At 37.0% G+C, this 18,232-nt stretch overlaps 1 protein-coding gene across 6 annotated transcripts in view; it reads left to right on the forward strand.

Annotated features, from left to right (window-relative positions):
- Window positions 1–18,232, forward strand: part of LOC115216340 (spectrin beta chain, non-erythrocytic 1) — a 242,972-nt gene that overhangs the window by 84,762 nt on the left and 139,978 nt on the right. For all 6 annotated transcript variants that reach the window (XM_029785570.2, XM_036506463.1, XM_036506462.1 and 3 more), the window contains exons 8-18: window positions 301–413; window positions 1,452–1,639; window positions 2,430–2,612; window positions 3,029–3,071; window positions 3,607–3,738; window positions 5,626–5,708; window positions 7,699–7,837; window positions 11,796–11,998; window positions 15,093–15,270; window positions 16,850–17,053; window positions 17,152–17,247. In XM_029785570.2, the coding sequence (XP_029641430.1) occupies window positions 301–413; window positions 1,452–1,639; window positions 2,430–2,612; window positions 3,029–3,071; window positions 3,607–3,738; window positions 5,626–5,708; window positions 7,699–7,837; window positions 11,796–11,998; window positions 15,093–15,270; window positions 16,850–17,053; window positions 17,152–17,247 (1,562 nt within the window). The remainder of the gene's footprint in view (window positions 1–300; window positions 414–1,451; window positions 1,640–2,429; window positions 2,613–3,028; window positions 3,072–3,606; window positions 3,739–5,625; window positions 5,709–7,698; window positions 7,838–11,795; window positions 11,999–15,092; window positions 15,271–16,849; window positions 17,054–17,151; window positions 17,248–18,232) is intronic.

Below are 18,232 nucleotides of genomic sequence, written 5' to 3' on the forward strand. Positions count from 1 at the left end.
CACCTGATTTTCTCCCCTCCATACACACATAAGCATGTATCTGACTCATACATTGTTCGCTTTCCAGACATTTGTACATTACTGCATACACTTTATATGCACTTTCTGACAAGTTGTGGTGCACCTGAGCACTATACAATAATTTCATTATATATTTATATAAAATTATGCATGTTTTCTTGCAGTTTTCAACTTAATGTTCTTATTGTCTAATTATGATATATATATATAACATAAGATGAAGATATATATAAATACCAAAAAGTTATTATTCAGTTGAGTATGTGTTGTCTCTTGCAGATGTTGATGTACCAAAACCTGATGAGAAAGTAATCATGACTTATGTATCAGCATATTACCACTATTTTGCCAAATTAAAGTCTGAATTAACAGGTGGTAAAAGAATTGCCAAGGTAAACCATTTAATAATAAAAAGCTGTCAGATCTAAAATGATACTGTAACCTTTGTTGTCAAATCATTAGATTGGGACAGAAAGGCTTTCTTGTTTTAAAGATCATCATGTATTTATTAGAATGATACTTTTAGCAAACTTTGAACCCAATTTTGTAAAATTTTTAATCATAGCCATTAAAATAATTTTTAACTTTAGTACTAGGTTTCAACATCGTGAGAGGAATATAGTCAATTTAATCATCTTCCAGCATATACCCAGTTTTCGTTTTAACCATCCTATGGTGGAGAAGTTCGCCAACAGCTGAAGCCAACGTTAATTATGTAGGGGGACATAACTATGTACTTCATGGAATTTAATTGGTACTTTTTATCACTTTTGTAATGATTTCTAGATTTGGCTAAAGACCATTTATTGGGAAGATATAATTGATTAAATTCACCTCAGTGCTTGATAGATGCTTTTTTTATTAAATGCTAAAGGGTGAAAATCAAATTGAACTAGAGCAGAATTTGATTTGAAATATAAAAGTACTGTGAGGGGATTTGACCATTCTACTCTTCACATCCTAATAGCAATAATGAATAAATAAATATTAATGTTTCCTCTAGTATAGAATAACAGATATTTAACTGATAAGAAATATTTTTAGATCTTGTTCCATGTTCACGTGGAAGAAACAAATCATAGCAGTCCAAATTGACGGTTCATATATCACCCCTTTGCTTCTAATTTATCAATGATGAGGATGGGAGTCTGGTTGTTTTTTGTAATCAGACAAGAAGTATTGAATGTATGGTTTAGTAGCTCTACTTGTATAGCTATATTGCTTTGAAAGTGTATCAGTGCTGCTGCCAAATGTAAGTTTGCCTGAAACATCTGTCCTTCACACAGCTTGTAATGTCAGTTCCTGGAGTTTAAATATTAACAAACTCTTCACTTTAAACTGTTCTGTATATGTCTTACTTTAACTTTAAAGGATATATTCTCACATTGAATTATAAATATTATGAAGCAAATTCTGTAAATTGTTTTCAGATTATCAACAATGTTCTTACTTTACAACAAAACCAAAAAGACTATGAATCTTTCACCACTAACCTGATTGAGTGGATTAACCAGAAGATTAAAGAATTGAATGATCGCAATTTTCCCAATTCATATGAGGGCATTAAAAATGAACTTTTAAAATTCAAACAGTACCGAACTGTGGAGAAACCACCAAAGTAGGTTCATTTCTGAGGCTAATAGCATAATTTCAGAATTATATTTTTGCTTTTGATGTTGAATTCTATGGCTTTAGTTTTGTTTTTGAATACCTTTAGAGGTGGTATTTTTTCCATCTCAAAAAAATTAGAGGAGGTTGTGTGACAGTGTAGATGCTCTCTTACTATCTCATGTTTGTTATTTAGTATGCTGAGTAATGAAGGGGTTTGTGATTTGACAGCCTTCTTACTTACTAAGACTTTTGGTTTTTGCTAGGTAACACTAAGGCCCTTTGATTCTAGACCTTGCTTCCACACCCTAAACTTCGTCTCTCATTATTCACGAAATGGTTTTGTGAAGATTATGAATGTCAGACTGATAGTAGCAGGCATAAGTGAATGAAAAGGAGTTTCGCAACATTATAGTAATGTCGGTTGTAGCTACAACACTTCTTCTTTCCTGCATAGCTTTACGTTAACTGGCCTATGCATGAGCCACTGTAGCTCAGTAGTCTTTCACTCACACATGCACACACACACACACACGCGCATGCACACACACACACAAGCGCGCACGCACACACACACACACACGCACACGTACTCATGCATACACACATATATTTATACATATGATTAGCACTGACGTTAGTAGGTCTTGTACCCTAGAAAACAGATATCACCATTATACAAAATCATGTGATTGATTTGAAGATATCAGAAAAATATTTTATTTTTCACTTAATTACTTGAGCATGTCCACTGCAATATCCTTTTGCCAATAACTCTTCATCTGTTTATTTTTGTAAAGGTTTAAAGAAAGAGGCCACATTGAAGTTCTTTTCTTCAATATTCAAGCTAACCTGAAAGCAAATGGGCAAAAAGGCTACACACCACCAGAGGGCAAATTAGTTCATGACATTCACACAGCATGGACTAGTTTGGAGAAAGCTGAGCATGATCGGGAAATTGTGTTGAGGGATCAACTTAGAAGGTTACTGAAATATAATTCTTGCTTCTTTCTTCTCCTCCTTTTTAAACTACATATCCTTGTTGTACCTTTCTAAGTTTGTCATATTTGTCATTCTATTTGTCATTAAACTAATTGTCATATTTATAATTATTAATGTAGTCATAGTTTTCACAGTAATTGTGTAATGCTCATCATATATGTCACCAGTCCTGTTGTATTTGATGTTATGACAAATTGTCATTGATTGTAGTATTAATGATTTTGTTATTTTCAATCTTTTCACAATTTTTTCCCATGCCATAATTCTTGTTGCTATTGCTAAATTTGTCATTAGTTTAGGATTTAGTACCCAGGATTAAGAAAAAAAACTTAGTCTACGTTTGTTAAGTAACTTAACAATAAAGATTTCTTTACTTTTTTTATGTTTTACTTTTCAGGTTGGACAGATTAGAACGGTTAGCTCAACGATTTCACCAAAAGGTACTGTTTTGATGTGATAATTAGATAATTATTTATTGAGATAATTTAATGTTTGACTAGATTATTCCATTATCATTGCAAATATAGCTTTCTCTCTCTCTCTCTCTCTCCATTCACTTAGATTATCTCAAACCATCTTGTACAACTAAATACTACCAACTATACCATATCAACTTTATAGTACTAAACAATACTACATGTTCTTTGATACTAAGTAAATAATCTAAATGATCAAACTTAAGAATTGCATAGACCATAGGCATCTTATATACAATTCTCAAGTCAACTACTACATTATGGAAATAATGTCTAAAATTTCATGAAGACAGAAGTTTGTAGAAAAAATAAAATTTATAAAATGTCTGATTCGTACCAGTAAGGAAAACAGACATTAAATGAGGATGATGCATTTCAATATATGCTGCACTTGTGCTTTTATTTGCTATTATTTCACAATGTCCAATGTAAAACAAATTTAAATGTGTTTTCTGGGTTATTTTTAAATATTTGAAATAATTTCCTTTTTTGTTTCTAGTCTTCCATTCGTGAAACATGGCTTGTGGATATGAATCAAGTTTTAAATGAAGAAATCATCAACACCAATGCCAGTGAAACAGATGCAGTTTTGAAGAAGCATGAAGCAATCAGTGCAGAAATCTTGGCAGGAGTAAGTATCAATTTCATACAAGCTTTCTATCTGTGGTTTATATGCATTTTTTTAATATAAATATTAATTGCAAAGTTTTAGTGTGTTGGTTTAAATTAGATTTAAAATATTTCTTTGTAAAGCAAGTTTTAAAGTGATTCATTCTTAATTTAAAATTTCTTTATCAGTTGAAAGTAACATCATTTTTGACAACTTCTTACTTATTAACTGACTTTCACATCAACAATGCACATATATAATCATTTAACATCTGTTTTCCATGCTAGTATGGGTTGAACGGATTGACTGAAGTTGGCAAGACCAGAATCTGCAACCGGTTCTATGATCTGTTTTGGCTTGGTTTCTACATTTGGATACCATTCCTAATGCCAATCACTTCAGAGTGGGTTAGGCCTCTTGCTCAGAGTGAAAGGTAGAGTGTATTATGCCTGTGTGCAAACAGCCATGCTGCACAGCAGTGCAACAAAGAAATGAAGCTAGTATGCTCTGCTGGATGTGTAATATGAGTGTGCATACACGACAGTGTAAGCGCCCTGAGAGAAAAGTTGAACATAAGAAGCATCAGATGTGATGTGTAAGAGAGTCAACTGTACTGGTATGGCCATGTGTTGCATATTGATGAGGACAGCTGTGTGAAGAAGTGTCACACCCTAACAGTGGAGGGAACCTGTAGAAAAGGTAGACCCAGGAAGATATGGGATGAGGTGGTGAAGCACAGCTTTTGAATTGGGCTTCACAGAGGCAATGACAAGTAACCAAGGCCTTTGAAGATATGCTGTACTTGAGAAGACCTGGCAAAAAAAAAGAAAGTAGCCGTGGTTGATGCTAGTGTTGCATAACCAGCCCGTTTAAAAGTACCCTTTGATTGTCAGGTGAGGTCATAGTCTTGGCTGATGCCAGTACCATCTGACTGGCACCTGTGCTGGTGGCATGTAAAAAGCGCCATTAGAGCGTGTCTGATGCTAGTGCTGGTGGCACGTAAAAAGCACCATTCAAGCATGGTCAATGTCAATGCCACCTGACTGGCTCCCATGCTAGTGGCACATAAAAAGCACTATTCGAGCCTGGTCGATGCCAGTGCCACCTGACTGGCCCCTATGCTGGTAGCATGTAAAATAGCACCCACTACACTCTCTCAGAGGGGTCGGTATTCGGAAGGGCATCCTGCTGTAGAAACCTTGCCAGATCAGATTGGAGCCTTGTACAGCCTCCTGGCTTGCTAGTCTTCATCAAACCGTCAAACCCATGCCAGCATGGAAAGCAGATATTACATGATGATATCCGGAAACATTTGTAATTCTCATTATGAAAAATTCTTACTCCCCCAGTGGTGCCTCAACACATTAGTGACAGTAATCTCCACCCTAGATGTGACTGTCCTACACACAAGAGTAGGGTATTTAATCTCTGCCATCTGTATAGACTACAGCTTCATGCACGTTGGTCATTCAGCTTCAGTTTTAACCTAACAGTATCAAATCTGGTTACTCCTATGTGGAGACTGCTGTCACTAATGTGTTGAGTTTCCACTAGGTGATGACTGAGCAACTAGCCCAGAACTGCCCTTCACCCTGCTCTGTGTGGTGCAGTGAACTGATGTTGCTGAATACACTATATCAGCGCTTGCCATTAATGTGGTGGTAACTCCTTCTCAACATTATCAGAGCACATGGACCTAAGAATAAAGAAAAGAACTGGTGTTCATTTCACAGCATTAACATGTAACATGAGCTGACTAACAGAGGCCTAAAATCTAGAAGCTATCTTAAATTTGTTTCAGTCTGTCAGTCTTCCAATATCTGAAAGATGTGATTGTTCTACATGTCCACAAACTTTCTCATACGGAGTGAAGTCAAACTGTTATTAAAATCAATATTTTTATTTCAGAAAGACCGTTTCAAACGAGTCAATGAACTAGCAGAAGAACTTATCAAAGAGAACTATCAGGATCAAGCAACTGTGAAAAAACGGTACGTTTAAAATACGTTTTAATAATATCTCAGTTAGTGGAGAAACATATCTGTATAAGTAAATTGTTGTCATCATTATCTTTTAATTTTATTTTTGGTGAGTAGTTTTCTATCAAGGGTCTTTTATTAGATGTGGCTATCCTATCTTATTATTTAGACATTAGGGAATGATTTAAAAATGTATTGCCTATTTCCAGTAGGTTTGACCAATCATGTAGAAACCCAAATGTTGCCTCATTCATGTTGGACTGGGTTGAACATGTTTGCCATATAGTTTTTTTCCTTGCATTTTTCTCTTTTGGTGTTTCTAATCTGACCTCAATATTTCTTTCCAAGTTTGTCTTAGTCTTTCTCAGATATTTTCCACCATTAGATGACTTGTCTTCAAGGATGTTTTACTCAGTCATTTAGTTTTATTTCTTACAAATTATTCTCATTGTCTGTTTCAGTTTATTATAAATTTCTTTCTGGCTCAAGTAGCAAAATCCTATACAAAACAGGTACAATGTTATTCTGCATGTTGTAAGAGACAACTTACATAGTTGATACTAAGAAGGGCATTCTGCATTAAAGCACTGTCTAAAAAAAAGTTCCATCTAAATCATGTCAACATGGAAATACAGATGAAAAATGGTGCTGATTATGTTGAAACCTGATAATATTCATATAATTCAATTATAAATATTATAACTTTACTTTCTTACTGTAATTATGAAGAGAGTCTGTAGTGGTTAAAGTGCATCAAAATCCTTGTGTATATGTTTCATAGATTATTTCATACTGGGCATCATACTGTACGTGCAGCCAATGATATGAGCCAGCTTGGACTTAATGGCAAATAAGGTTGAAACAATGTAACATGTTCTGCCTAAAACTCTTTCTATGTGGCTGCTCAACCTGCTCAAGAAAATAATGCTGCCAAATTTCTCTCAATCAAACCCTACTATGTTAAAAAGCAAAACACATTGGATGATGTAACCCTAGATATGTTTTGCTGTTTCTCCTCCATAACTTGTGACATTGAAGCAGTATTTAAGATTTCTCTTCATATAAGGTACTGAGGTAAAAGTTGGACTCTTGTAATTATGGCTGTGTGGTTAAGGAGTTTGTTTTACAACTTCATGGTTGTGGCTTCACTCCCATTGGGCAAGTATTTTCTACTACAGCCTTGAGTCAACCAGTGTTTTTGCAGGTAAAATTTTGTAGATGGAAACTACTGAAACGTTTTGTGTGTGTCTGTAACCGTATTTACATATGTTTGCTTATGTCTTTCATTGGTTTGGTAAACAAAGATTGATAAAATTAGTGCTGGGGTCAGTATAATTGACTAAATCCTTAAAGATAGTTCCTCAGCATGGCTGCAGTCCAATATATGAAGCAAGGAAAAGAACGAAAGAAAATATATTATACAATACTTTTGGTATTTAATTACTTTCTTGGCTTGATTACTTTTAACTTTTCTTGTTGTCGCAGACATTGTGCTGTGTACAGGCCTCACATGTTCATCTTTAGCATTACAGTCACTTAGGATTAAACTTCTCTTCACTGCTATTTTCATCATTGTAAATTTATTTATGTATTTCTACTATGGCATGAAATGTGGAGGCACATGGCCTAGTGGTTAGAGTAGTGGACTCGTGGTTGAGGGAACATGAGTTCGAATCTCAGACCAGGTGATGTGTGTGTTTATGAGCGAAACACCTAAGCTCCACATGGCTCTGGCAGAAGGTAATGGTGAACTTCTGCTGACTCTTTTGCCACAACTTTCTCTCACTCTTTCCCCTGCTTCTAGCAGCTCACCTATATGCCAATGAAACTTATGAGCCAGGCATGGCTCGAGAAGGAAGAAACAACAACATTATGGCATGAAATAAGGCATGAAAACTGTATTTACATCCTCCAGCTTTCTAAGTTAATTCAACTGTAACAATAATTGTAGGATTTTGTAGGAAAAAATGTGTCACTATTTACTATGTTCTGATTTCCCCAGAAACGATGCAATAACAAAAAACTGGAAGAAGTTATTGACTACATTAGAAGAACGCAAGAAAAGCATCAGTGCATTGGAAAATGGGATGATTTTCCTGCGAGAGATTGATGGAGTAGATGAAGAACTCAAAGAATGTAAAGTAAGTTAATCCTTTTTTAAATTACAGAAGTCTTAGTGGCCAGTATTTAACCTGTGTTTCTATAGCTTTAAAAAATGGATATTTCTCTGGAAAAGTACAAGTTTTATTACCAGTAACCTTTATTAGCAAAACCTTATTTTTCTCTACAAAATTAATTTAGGCAATTTAGAATTATCTCTCTAGAAATAATGTCAACTTTCGCTTCATGAGTCAGTTGTATATTTTATCTACTGGGCTATTTTGTCTCTACAGTTTAGTCTATATCATTCGGTTGTGATAAGCTGTTACATTAACAGTATAGAGGAACAGTTTCATTGTTCTGTGTTCAATTCCATCTGCTGTAGGAACAGTGTTTCAGTTTGAAATAAATGCCAGTAATATTCATGGGGCTATTTTCATCTTGGTTCAAGGTTTGTTATACTGTTGTTGCTTAGTTTGTAACACCTCAACATCATCATCGTTTAACGTCCGTTTTCCATGCTAGCATGGGTTGGATGGTTCAACTGGGGTCTGGGAAGCCAGAAGGCTGCGCCAGGCCCAGTCTGATCTGGCAGTGTTTCTACAGCTGGATGCCCTTCCTAACGCCAATTTAATATAGCTTAAAAGCCACACTCCATGTGGACTTTTAAGTTAGCTCCTGTGGAGGGCTATTTGGGCTTTCAGCCCAAAACTGAAAAGAGCAATAGTAAAACATTTATCTCAGATTTATGTCACAGAGTATCACAATTGGAGAATTTTGTATCACTGTGACATTTAGGGATCATTGTAAAGCAGCAGGATGAACAATATTCTTTGTTGACAGATAGAATGTCGCGATTATTATTGTGGGTAATAGAGGTAACTGTCACAAAGTTTGGGTATTAAATCCAAAAAGCTTTGGTCAGTTTTTTAACACAGAATGTTGCGTTTATTATTATAGCAAAGGGAGGGAATTCTTGTTAACCATTAAAAACCTCTCACTATTGCTTTACCTGCTAGAAATAGCAACCCAAACGCTCTTACATCAGATCCCAGTGCTAGATGTTCAAGAACCAAATTTAGGTCAGATTTTCGATCCCAGGATCAGTCTGATTCCAAAAAGGTATCTTCATCATCATCGTTTAACGTTCGCTTTCCATGCTAGCATGGGTTGGACGGTTTGACCGGGGTCTGGGAAGCCAGGAGGTTGCACCAGGCTCCAGTCTGATATAGTAGTGTTTCTACAGCTGGATGCCATTCCTAATGCCAACAACTCCGTGAGTGTTGTGGGTGCTTTTTACATGCCACCAGCACAGGTGCCAGGGCAGGCTGGCAACGGCCACAATCGGTTGGTGTTTTTTTACATGCCACCGGCACGGGTATAACAACTACAATTTCCATTTGATTTCTATTTTGATGTTGATGTACTTGACTCAGTAGGTCTCCTCAAGCACAGGTGGTCCTGCAAAGCCATGAACTCACTTCATTTGTCGGGTCTTCACAGTCACAGCATATCTCCAGAAGTCTCGGTCTTTTGTCATTGCCTCTGTGAGGCCCAACGTTCGAAGGTCATGCTTGACCACCTCATCCCATGTCTTCCTGGGTCTTCCTCTACCCCGGATTCCTTCAACTGTTTGGGAGTGGCACTTCTTCACACATCTCTCCTCATCCATCTGTAGTACATGACCATACCAATGCAAACGTCTCTCCTGCATGCCACATCCAATGCCTCTTATGTCCAACTTTTCTCTCAGGGCACTTATGCTCTGTCGTGTGTGCACACTGACATTACACATCCAGCTGAGCATGCTAGCTTCATTTCTTTAAAGCCTACACATCTCCTCCAATGTAACGGCCCACGTTTCACTGCCGCGAACCATGGCAGTTCGCACACATGCATCGTACAATTTACCTTTCACTCTGGGTGAGAGACCCTTTGTCGCCAGTAGGGGAAGAAGCTTTCTAAACTTTGCCCAGGCTATTCTTATTCTAGTGGTAACACTCTCTGAGCATCTACCCCCACTACTAACTTGGTCACCTAGGTAGCAGAAGCTATCAACTACTTCTAGTTTCTTCCCCTGGAGTGTGATGGAATCTGTTTTCTGAGTATTTGTGGTGTCTATTGCCCCTGTGCATCTGCTGCACACAAAAGCTATCTTCTTGGTTAATTTTCCTTTGATGTTGCTGCACCTCTTATGTATCCATAGCTTTCACTGGGTACATCTTATGGAATTTCTACCTACACCTTTTCTACAGATTGAACAGGGCCACCTACCTGAGGGTATGTGTGATGAGTTCGCCTTCCTACTTACTATAACTTTGGTCTTTGCTACATTGACTCTAAGGCCTTTTAATTCTAAACCTAGCTTCCACACCCAAAATTTCTTTTCTAGTTCCAGTAGTGATTCTGCTATGAGGGTCAGGTCATCAGCATAGAGGAGCTCTCAGCAGCAACCCGTCTTGAATTCCTCCGTTATTGCTTGGAGGACTAAGATGAATAAAAAGGGATTGAGGGCTGAACCTTGGTGCACCCCTATTTCTACCCGGAATTCTTCACTATACTCATTGCCAATCCTAACCTTACTAATGGCCTTTCTGTGAAGGGCCTGTACAGCCCTTATTAACCATTCGTCAATCTCCAGTTTCCACATCACCCACCAGATAAGGGATCGGGGACCCTGTCAAAGGCTTTCTCCAAGTCCACAAAAGCTAAGTATAGGGGTTTATCTTTAGCTAGGTATTTCTCCTGCAGTTGTCAAACCAGGAATATGGTATCAGTGGTGCTTCTACCTGGCACAAAACCGAACTGCATCTCATCTAAGCAAACTCTCTCCTCAATGAGATGGGCTATGACCCTCTCCATGACCTTCATCACCTGATCCAGCAGTTTGATACCCCTGTAGTTATTTCTATCTAGAGCATCACCTTTACCCTTGTAGCAGTTGACTACGGTGCTGCTATGCCAGTCGTTGGGTATGACTCCATCATGAACTACCTGGTTTACAATGTGGGTGACAAGGCCATAGCCCGCACCACCATATGTTTTAAGGATCTCAGCAGTGATTCCTGATGGGCCGGGGCTTTTCCTGGCTTCATAACCTTAATTGCTTTATCTACTAGGGAGCTGTCTATTCGGTATATGTCTATATATAGCGAATGTAGACTGAGATACAGAGGTATTTCATTTTTATTTATATAGAATTTCATTTTTATTTATATAGGCAGAATTTCATTTTTATTTTTATGGATTTCTCTGGGTTGTATGAATCCAATAATAATAGGTATATTTAATTGAATTGACATAATTACCACCTGATGCTTACATTATAACTGTGGAAAGGTGTACAGCAAAATTAAATACACTAACACAATTATTCCAGCTCTCTGTTGGTTTGCATTGTCTGGCCTTTTGAAATGACTAAACATTGTTTTGAAAGTCATTTGTTGGTTTGGTCAGTTTCATGTTTGCACACTAATCTATAATATGAACCTTACTGTTACAAAGGTGAATTCTACTTCTCAATGGCTTAGTCCATCCAACAGTAAATAAGTTCAATGGAACAGCAGGGCTGTTGAGTAGTTGATTGTTTGTTGTATTGAACCAATTCCTCTCAGGAGTAAAGTCCAAAGCAGGCTCGTCTAGAGTTTTTCTTAGCCCCTTCATATGTTGACAACTAAACTAAGTTTCCCTACATTATAACCTCTCTCCCTAATATTGGTGATTAGAAAAAAATATCATTACTGTTTCCCATGTGTCTACAGGAAAGCGCTTCTAGTCTTCCAAATATTGTGGCACCAAATATCTTAATATCTTATGCAAACTCGTTTTCATCCTATCTCATTTATCATCTACATGATGTGTCTATACTGGTGCAACAGCTTCTACACACATTAGCCAATAATTTTAATGCTCAACTCCCCTCTCTCTCTCTTAATCCAATTTCTGATTGTCTTTTAAGTTCTTTTTAAAAATCATCTAAATTTTTTTATTGTTTTACAGGCAAAAGTCACTTCAGAAGTACCATTAAAACATCTGCAAGCAGTTGAGGATGCCTTACAGAAACATGATTTAGTTGAAACTCAGATGTCAGTCTTATCAAAACGACTCTCTAATCTGCAGGATAAAGTTCAGAAAATTGATGATGATACGGGTAAACCACTCTTGGTAAACCGAACCAAAGAAGTGACTAAAGAGCTTAAACTGTAAGTTGGTATAATTTTACAAATTAGAGAATTCAGCTAAGTTAAGTTGGTTTTCTTGGTACTTGGGGGTTGGGGGTGAGATTTAAATCTAAGTTATTTAGTTGGGCTTTATTCTGTATGATTTATAAATTTTTGAGGGAAATGAAACTGGCAAAACTATTTCTTTTTTGGAAAGTCTTGCTTCCTCTGTTTCCATTTGCCTCGCACCCCATTTCAGCTCAAGTTGTAATGTAGATTTCACAAACCAGGATTTGTTATTTCTGTTCCCATGTCTTACAAACTGCAGAAATCAAGAGTTTGTGCTTTACTCCAATTTCTGTATAATTTCTGTATAATTTCTGGTATAATGATGATGTTTGCTTATGATTAGCACATTATGTCAAGACAGAGAGAGAGAGTGACACACACACACACACACACACACAAAGTGTGCTCCTATTTTTAAGCATTTACAAATGAACATTCATTTTGGGGCACACTGCCAGATCTGACTGGACTGGTGCAGCTTTCGGGCTCCCCAGACCCCAGTTGAACCGTCCAACCCATGCTAGCATGGAAAGCGGACGTTAAATGATGATGATGATGATGATGATATTGTTTTCCTTGCATATCAGAAGGTAGGCTTTCATAGCAGAAATGTATCATCATCATTTAGCGTTTGTCTTCCATGCTGGTATGGGTTGGATGGTTTGACAGGAGCCGGCACCAGATTTCTGTGTCTATTTGACAGGTTTTCTACAGCCGGATGCCATTCTTAACACTGACCACCCAGCAGAGTGGACTGAGTGCTTTTTATGTGGCACAAGCACAAGCAAGGTTAGTTTTGTCCTGGTTTTTACAGCTGGATGCCCTTCGAAATGCCAACCACTTTACAGTGTGGACTGAATGCTTTTTATGTGGCAGGGTCACCAAGTAACTTGCAAGACAAAAATCCTTTGAGAGGGGAGGGTCATTGGAGGAGGTGATCTCATGTCAGATGATGAAAGGTTAGACAGAAACAAGTGTCTTGCTGTAGAAGAGATACATGGTTATTTGGACAGAGAAAGAGAGAGAGAGAGAGAGAGAGATCAAGAATGAGGACGGAAACAGGTGTACTGTTGTAAAGGAGACACATGGTTTCTCAGCCTGAATGAAGAGAAAGAGAGAGAGATTGGGAGACAGCAAGAGTGCAAATGAGAGCAGGAAAGGGATGGTGGAAAGTGCTAGGCATACTCACAAGGCATGGGGATCAGGTTATAAATTGAATGGTCAAGTAAAAGAAGAGAGAGAGAGATGGTGGCAGATGCCAGGGCTTACCTTAGAGATCATAATATAAGTGACAGGGCATTGCCAAAGAAGCATGAATTGAGAGTGGGGGAAGATAACGCAGGAAGTGGTGAAAACCTGGGTATATAGAGGGGGTGGGGGTCTACTGGATAGCAATGATACAGTGAACGGGGCCATGAGGACAGGATTGGGGAGTGAGAGATAAGCATAGTGCATGATGATGTGAGGAAGAGAAAAGATATAGTTTGGTTTTTTTGGGGTAGGATGTGCGAAAATTATTCTTATTACATGTGGGTGGAACACAGTGCTTCAAGAACTCAGTTTTGCTGACATGGATGGGTCTCCTTAAGAACCTCATATTGCCAGACATCTTGATCCATTGTCATTTCCTCTATGAAACCCAACATTCTGAGATCAGTCCTTACCACTTCATCCCATGTCTTCCTGGGCCTCTCTCTTCTGCAGGTACCATCCACTTTCAGTGATTGGCACTCCTCAGCATTTGAGAGAATCGAAGTCCCTTGTGTTCTCGGTGCTTATTGTTCCTGCACATCTGCCACATACAAAGATGACTTTATCTGTTAATCTACTGTGATTTCACTGCACCTCTTACATATTCATAGCTTACACTGGGTACAGCAAATGGAATTACTTCCAATTCCTTTCCTACATATTGAGCAGGTCCATTTACCTGAGTCTTATCTTCTTTCTTCCTAACAACATCTTTGGTCTTTGCTAGGTTAACTTTAAGGTCCTTTTGATTCCAAGTTTTGCTTCGATACTTGTAATTTCTTCTCTAATTTTGCTACAGATTCTACAATAAGAGCAAAGACATCAGCATAAAATATTTCCCTCAGGCATCCAATTTTGAATTCTTCTGTTATAGCTTGGAGGATTATAAAAAGAGTGAACTAAGAACTGAACCTTGGTGAACTTCTACTCATATGCTAAATTCATCATTATATTCATGGCTGACTCTCACCTTTCAGAGGGTATCACTGTACATGGCTTGTATAGCTCTAACAAGCCACTCCTTTACTCCTAACTTCCTTAGAGACCACCAGATAACAGAGTGGGGAACTTTGTCGAAAGCATTATTCAGATTGACAAAAACTAAGTACAATGGCTTACTTTTGACCAAATACTTTCCCTGTAGCTGTCTCATTAGGAAGATGTCATCTGTGGTACTCTTCCCAAGTACAAAACCAAACTGCATCTCATCTAATTTAATTTTACTCCCAATCGAGCTATGACCCTCTCAGTAACTTTCATGACCTGGTCTAGCAGTTTGATACCTTTGTAGTTGTTTCTGTCTAAGGCTTCACCTTTACCCTTGTAGCAGCTAACTTTAATATTGCTACACCAGTCATTGGGGATGGCACCTTCCTGAATAACCTGATTAACTATATGGGTGACTAAGCTTTAATCATCTCGGCAGTGATTCTTGATAGCCCAGGGGCTTTCCTTGTCTTCATATCCTTAATTATCTTATTTATTATGCTGCTATCTACTCTATCATTGATTGAATTGGGTCAATATATTACTGGTATTTAAAATACATTTTAACGTAAAATAAAGATTTCCACACAGTAAATTATATTTCCTTCATATAATCAAATGAAGTGCTAGCCATTCTTGGGATAATATAATGTTAGACTAAATACTTTACCATAGTTTTGGGATCACTCTAATTAGGTACCTGTAATATGCTGGATACCAAGTAAGTAGAAAAACACTTTGTTTCTAATTGACAAATTATTACATTTGTATTAAAATGATTATTGCTGAAATTTTGTTTGTCTTTAAATTATTTCCATTCTATATCTAGTGTGCAACAGTTGGTAGCAGAAAAACAAGATAAATTGAAGAAATCTCTCCAGTATTTCCAGTTTCTTCAGGATCTCCAAGAAGAAGATCAATGGGTTGATGAAAAAACCAAAATCTTGAAAACTAAAGCCCTCTCTAAGGATCTGAAGGCAGCTTTGCGTACACTGAAGAAATACGAGGTAATATATTTCATTCCAACCGTTTGAATATTTAAATCCACTTTTGATTTTTGGTGATCACAACTTGAAATTTTGGGGAAATTTGGAAATACTTTGAAATGGATAAGTTTCCAACAATCTAATTTCAATGAATAGTTAACACTAACTTATTTTAACAAGTAAAAAAACATTTATAGAATTGCATTGTTGCTGTATAGGAAATTATATGAAAGCATTTTATAACATAATGTTAATTATACATGAAGAATATTTTCTACTCTAGGCACAAGGCCCGAAATTTGTGGGGAGGGGGCCAATCGATTAGATCAACTTGAGTACACAACTGGTACTTAATTTATCGACCCCAAAAGGATGAAAGGCAAAGTTGACCTTGGCGGAATTTGAACTCAGAGCGTAAAGACAGATGAAATACCACTAAGCATTTCATCCGGCATGCTAACGTTTCCACCAGCTTGCTGCCTTATACACAAAGAATATTGTGTGATGGTTTCACAATGACCTTTAGAATTTCTCTAAATATCACTGTCATATCAGAATCAAACATGAATTTCATTTGTAGCTAGACAACTTTTGATTGTTCACTGTAGTTTTTAATTGTCATTAATATTTGTAAATAACACAGAAGAATGTACAATTGATACATTGTCTTTGTTTTCACATCATTGTGGCATTGTGCTTGTCTCCTGTAGGTAGCATAATTAAGTCAATTAATTGTAAACGGTGGGTTAGTTTGTGTACTGTTTGGGATTAATGCTGTTTTTAGAATTTTAATAACTCAGAAAATATGGTGAAAAAAATCAATGTTGTAATAAGGGGAACAAATATTGATCCCTTGATTATATATAAGGTTAGATATTGTAATTAGTAAATTAAAGGATCTTTTCGGTTTGAACGGCAGTTTTTTCTAGCAGTATCATATGAAATTGTCACCCATAATTATGACCCTAGTATCGGTCTATTGCATTTCAATCTATTTTAGGGTTAGGGTTAGTTAAGGTTAGTTAGGGTTAGGGGTGGGGGGAAGGGTATCTTTTTTTCTTCACAAATGTAAATAAACCCAATCTGTTTCTTAAACAAGGGACATATTCATACGGCACAGAATGTTTTTTACCTCAATAGACGTATTTGATTGGTTGAAATTGCAGAAATTGAAGAAGAAAAAACAACAAATATCTTACAAACCATAGAATTTTTTCAATAAAGCCAAGAGAAAAAGATGTTTTATAAACACATTCTACCAGTATACGAAGTTTAAAATTTTTTAGTTGCCTAGAAATTATGTTAAAAACTGCCGTTCAAACCGAAAAGATCCAAATTAAACTTACCTCAGACTATAACAGGTATTTTATTGCCCCTGGAGAGAAGGAAAAGTAAATCAATAAAATGTAGTATTTGACCATGAAACCAGGAATTTTGTTTGTCATAACACTCAGTTATCTCTGTCATTTCCTCCACCATGCTAAATAAATAGAAGAAAAAGAGAATATTTCTATTTGTACTTTTTTTGCTAAGGATTTAAGTATATAAATAATAGTTTATTTTTGTTTTCTTTTTTTCCCCTCTTTTAATTTGTTCAAAGGCTCAAGAAGCTGAGGTTAATGTCCATGATCAGCTCGGAAAATCACTCTTAGGAACAGGTGCTAAGTTAAGATCTGCAGGATATTCTTTTCCATCAAAGGATGGTACTGACAGACTAAAAAAGTTTGAGGACAAATGGCAACAACTAAGAGAGCTGATGCGAAATCGCAGAGTTTGGTTGGAAGACTCAATAGAAGCTCAGCAAGTAAGACTATTTGTTTTTGTGTATCATCATCTGCATCAATTATCTTACATATTTGCTATCTCCTGATTCTTAATTTTATTCTGTTGCACTACTTTTAGTTTTATGCTGATGCAAATGAGGCTGAGTCTTGGATGAAGGACAAGCTGACTGTGGTGTGCAGCAATGACCGTGGCCGTGATGAAACTAGTGCCAAGGTAACAAATACATGTATTTTATCTTTTGCTGTTTTCTAGTAGAATATATTTCGTTTTTGGATTTGTTTTGCAAGATTCTTTATATGTCAAGAGTCAAGACTATTGAAAAGGTTGCAGGACGCAACGAAAATTTTAGAAAATAAAAATAAGAAATAAGTAGAAATTTTACCGGTGAGTGTGTTAAATAATAAGGTACTAAAAGAAAATGACTCTCCCCAGACACAACAGAATAGTAGAATATTTTTGTTGTTCTGCAGCTTCAGAGCCTTGATCAAAGGCATTCTAGTTCTTTTTCTAAGATGCTAGAATGTGATTTCAGAGAGATTTGGTTGTTGTTTCTAGCCAATTTAGTAACTACACATAGAGGCTCACTCACTAACCTAAGTTATCATAGGTTAACCACAGAAATAATAGATACAGGAGATGTGATGAAATAGATTATATTGATATTAGATAATGAAATGCTATAGAGTTTCAAAAGATGGAAATATGCTGTTCTGTGGATGTGGCTAGTTTTACTACTTTGGGTAAATGGACATTGGTGTTATGAGCTAATAATGTCTTGAAGTTAAGCTTGTAAAACTAATAATATTTCTTCTGCATCCCTCCACCTTCCCCAACTCGTGCATCATTGGTCATTCCACTTGTCCCTTATCTGCCACTCCTTCCATCCACCCTTCAACTCCCTCTTTACAGTTACCTACCCACCCTCCCTGCTCTCAACCCCCATTTCTCCTACACTGTACACTCTTGAAAATCCCTGTCCACATATACACACCCTTTTCTTCCCCCCCTCCTCCCTGATCATTTTCACTCTTCTGCATGTCACTAGCCATGTAGCTCCTTTAGTATGAGAAAAGGGATGGGCAGTAGCCTTGTAGTTTTTCAGTATGGCTACTGCCCTCCTTTCTCTTGTACTTTAACTTATATCCCACCATAAACCTGTTTCCCACCCCACCGTCCAGCTTTATAGTCTTGCAAGCAG

This window comes from Octopus sinensis, linkage group LG10, assembly GCF_006345805.1.
Source record: "Octopus sinensis linkage group LG10, ASM634580v1, whole genome shotgun sequence".
Taxonomy (NCBI): Eukaryota; Metazoa; Mollusca; class Cephalopoda; order Octopoda; family Octopodidae; genus Octopus; species Octopus sinensis.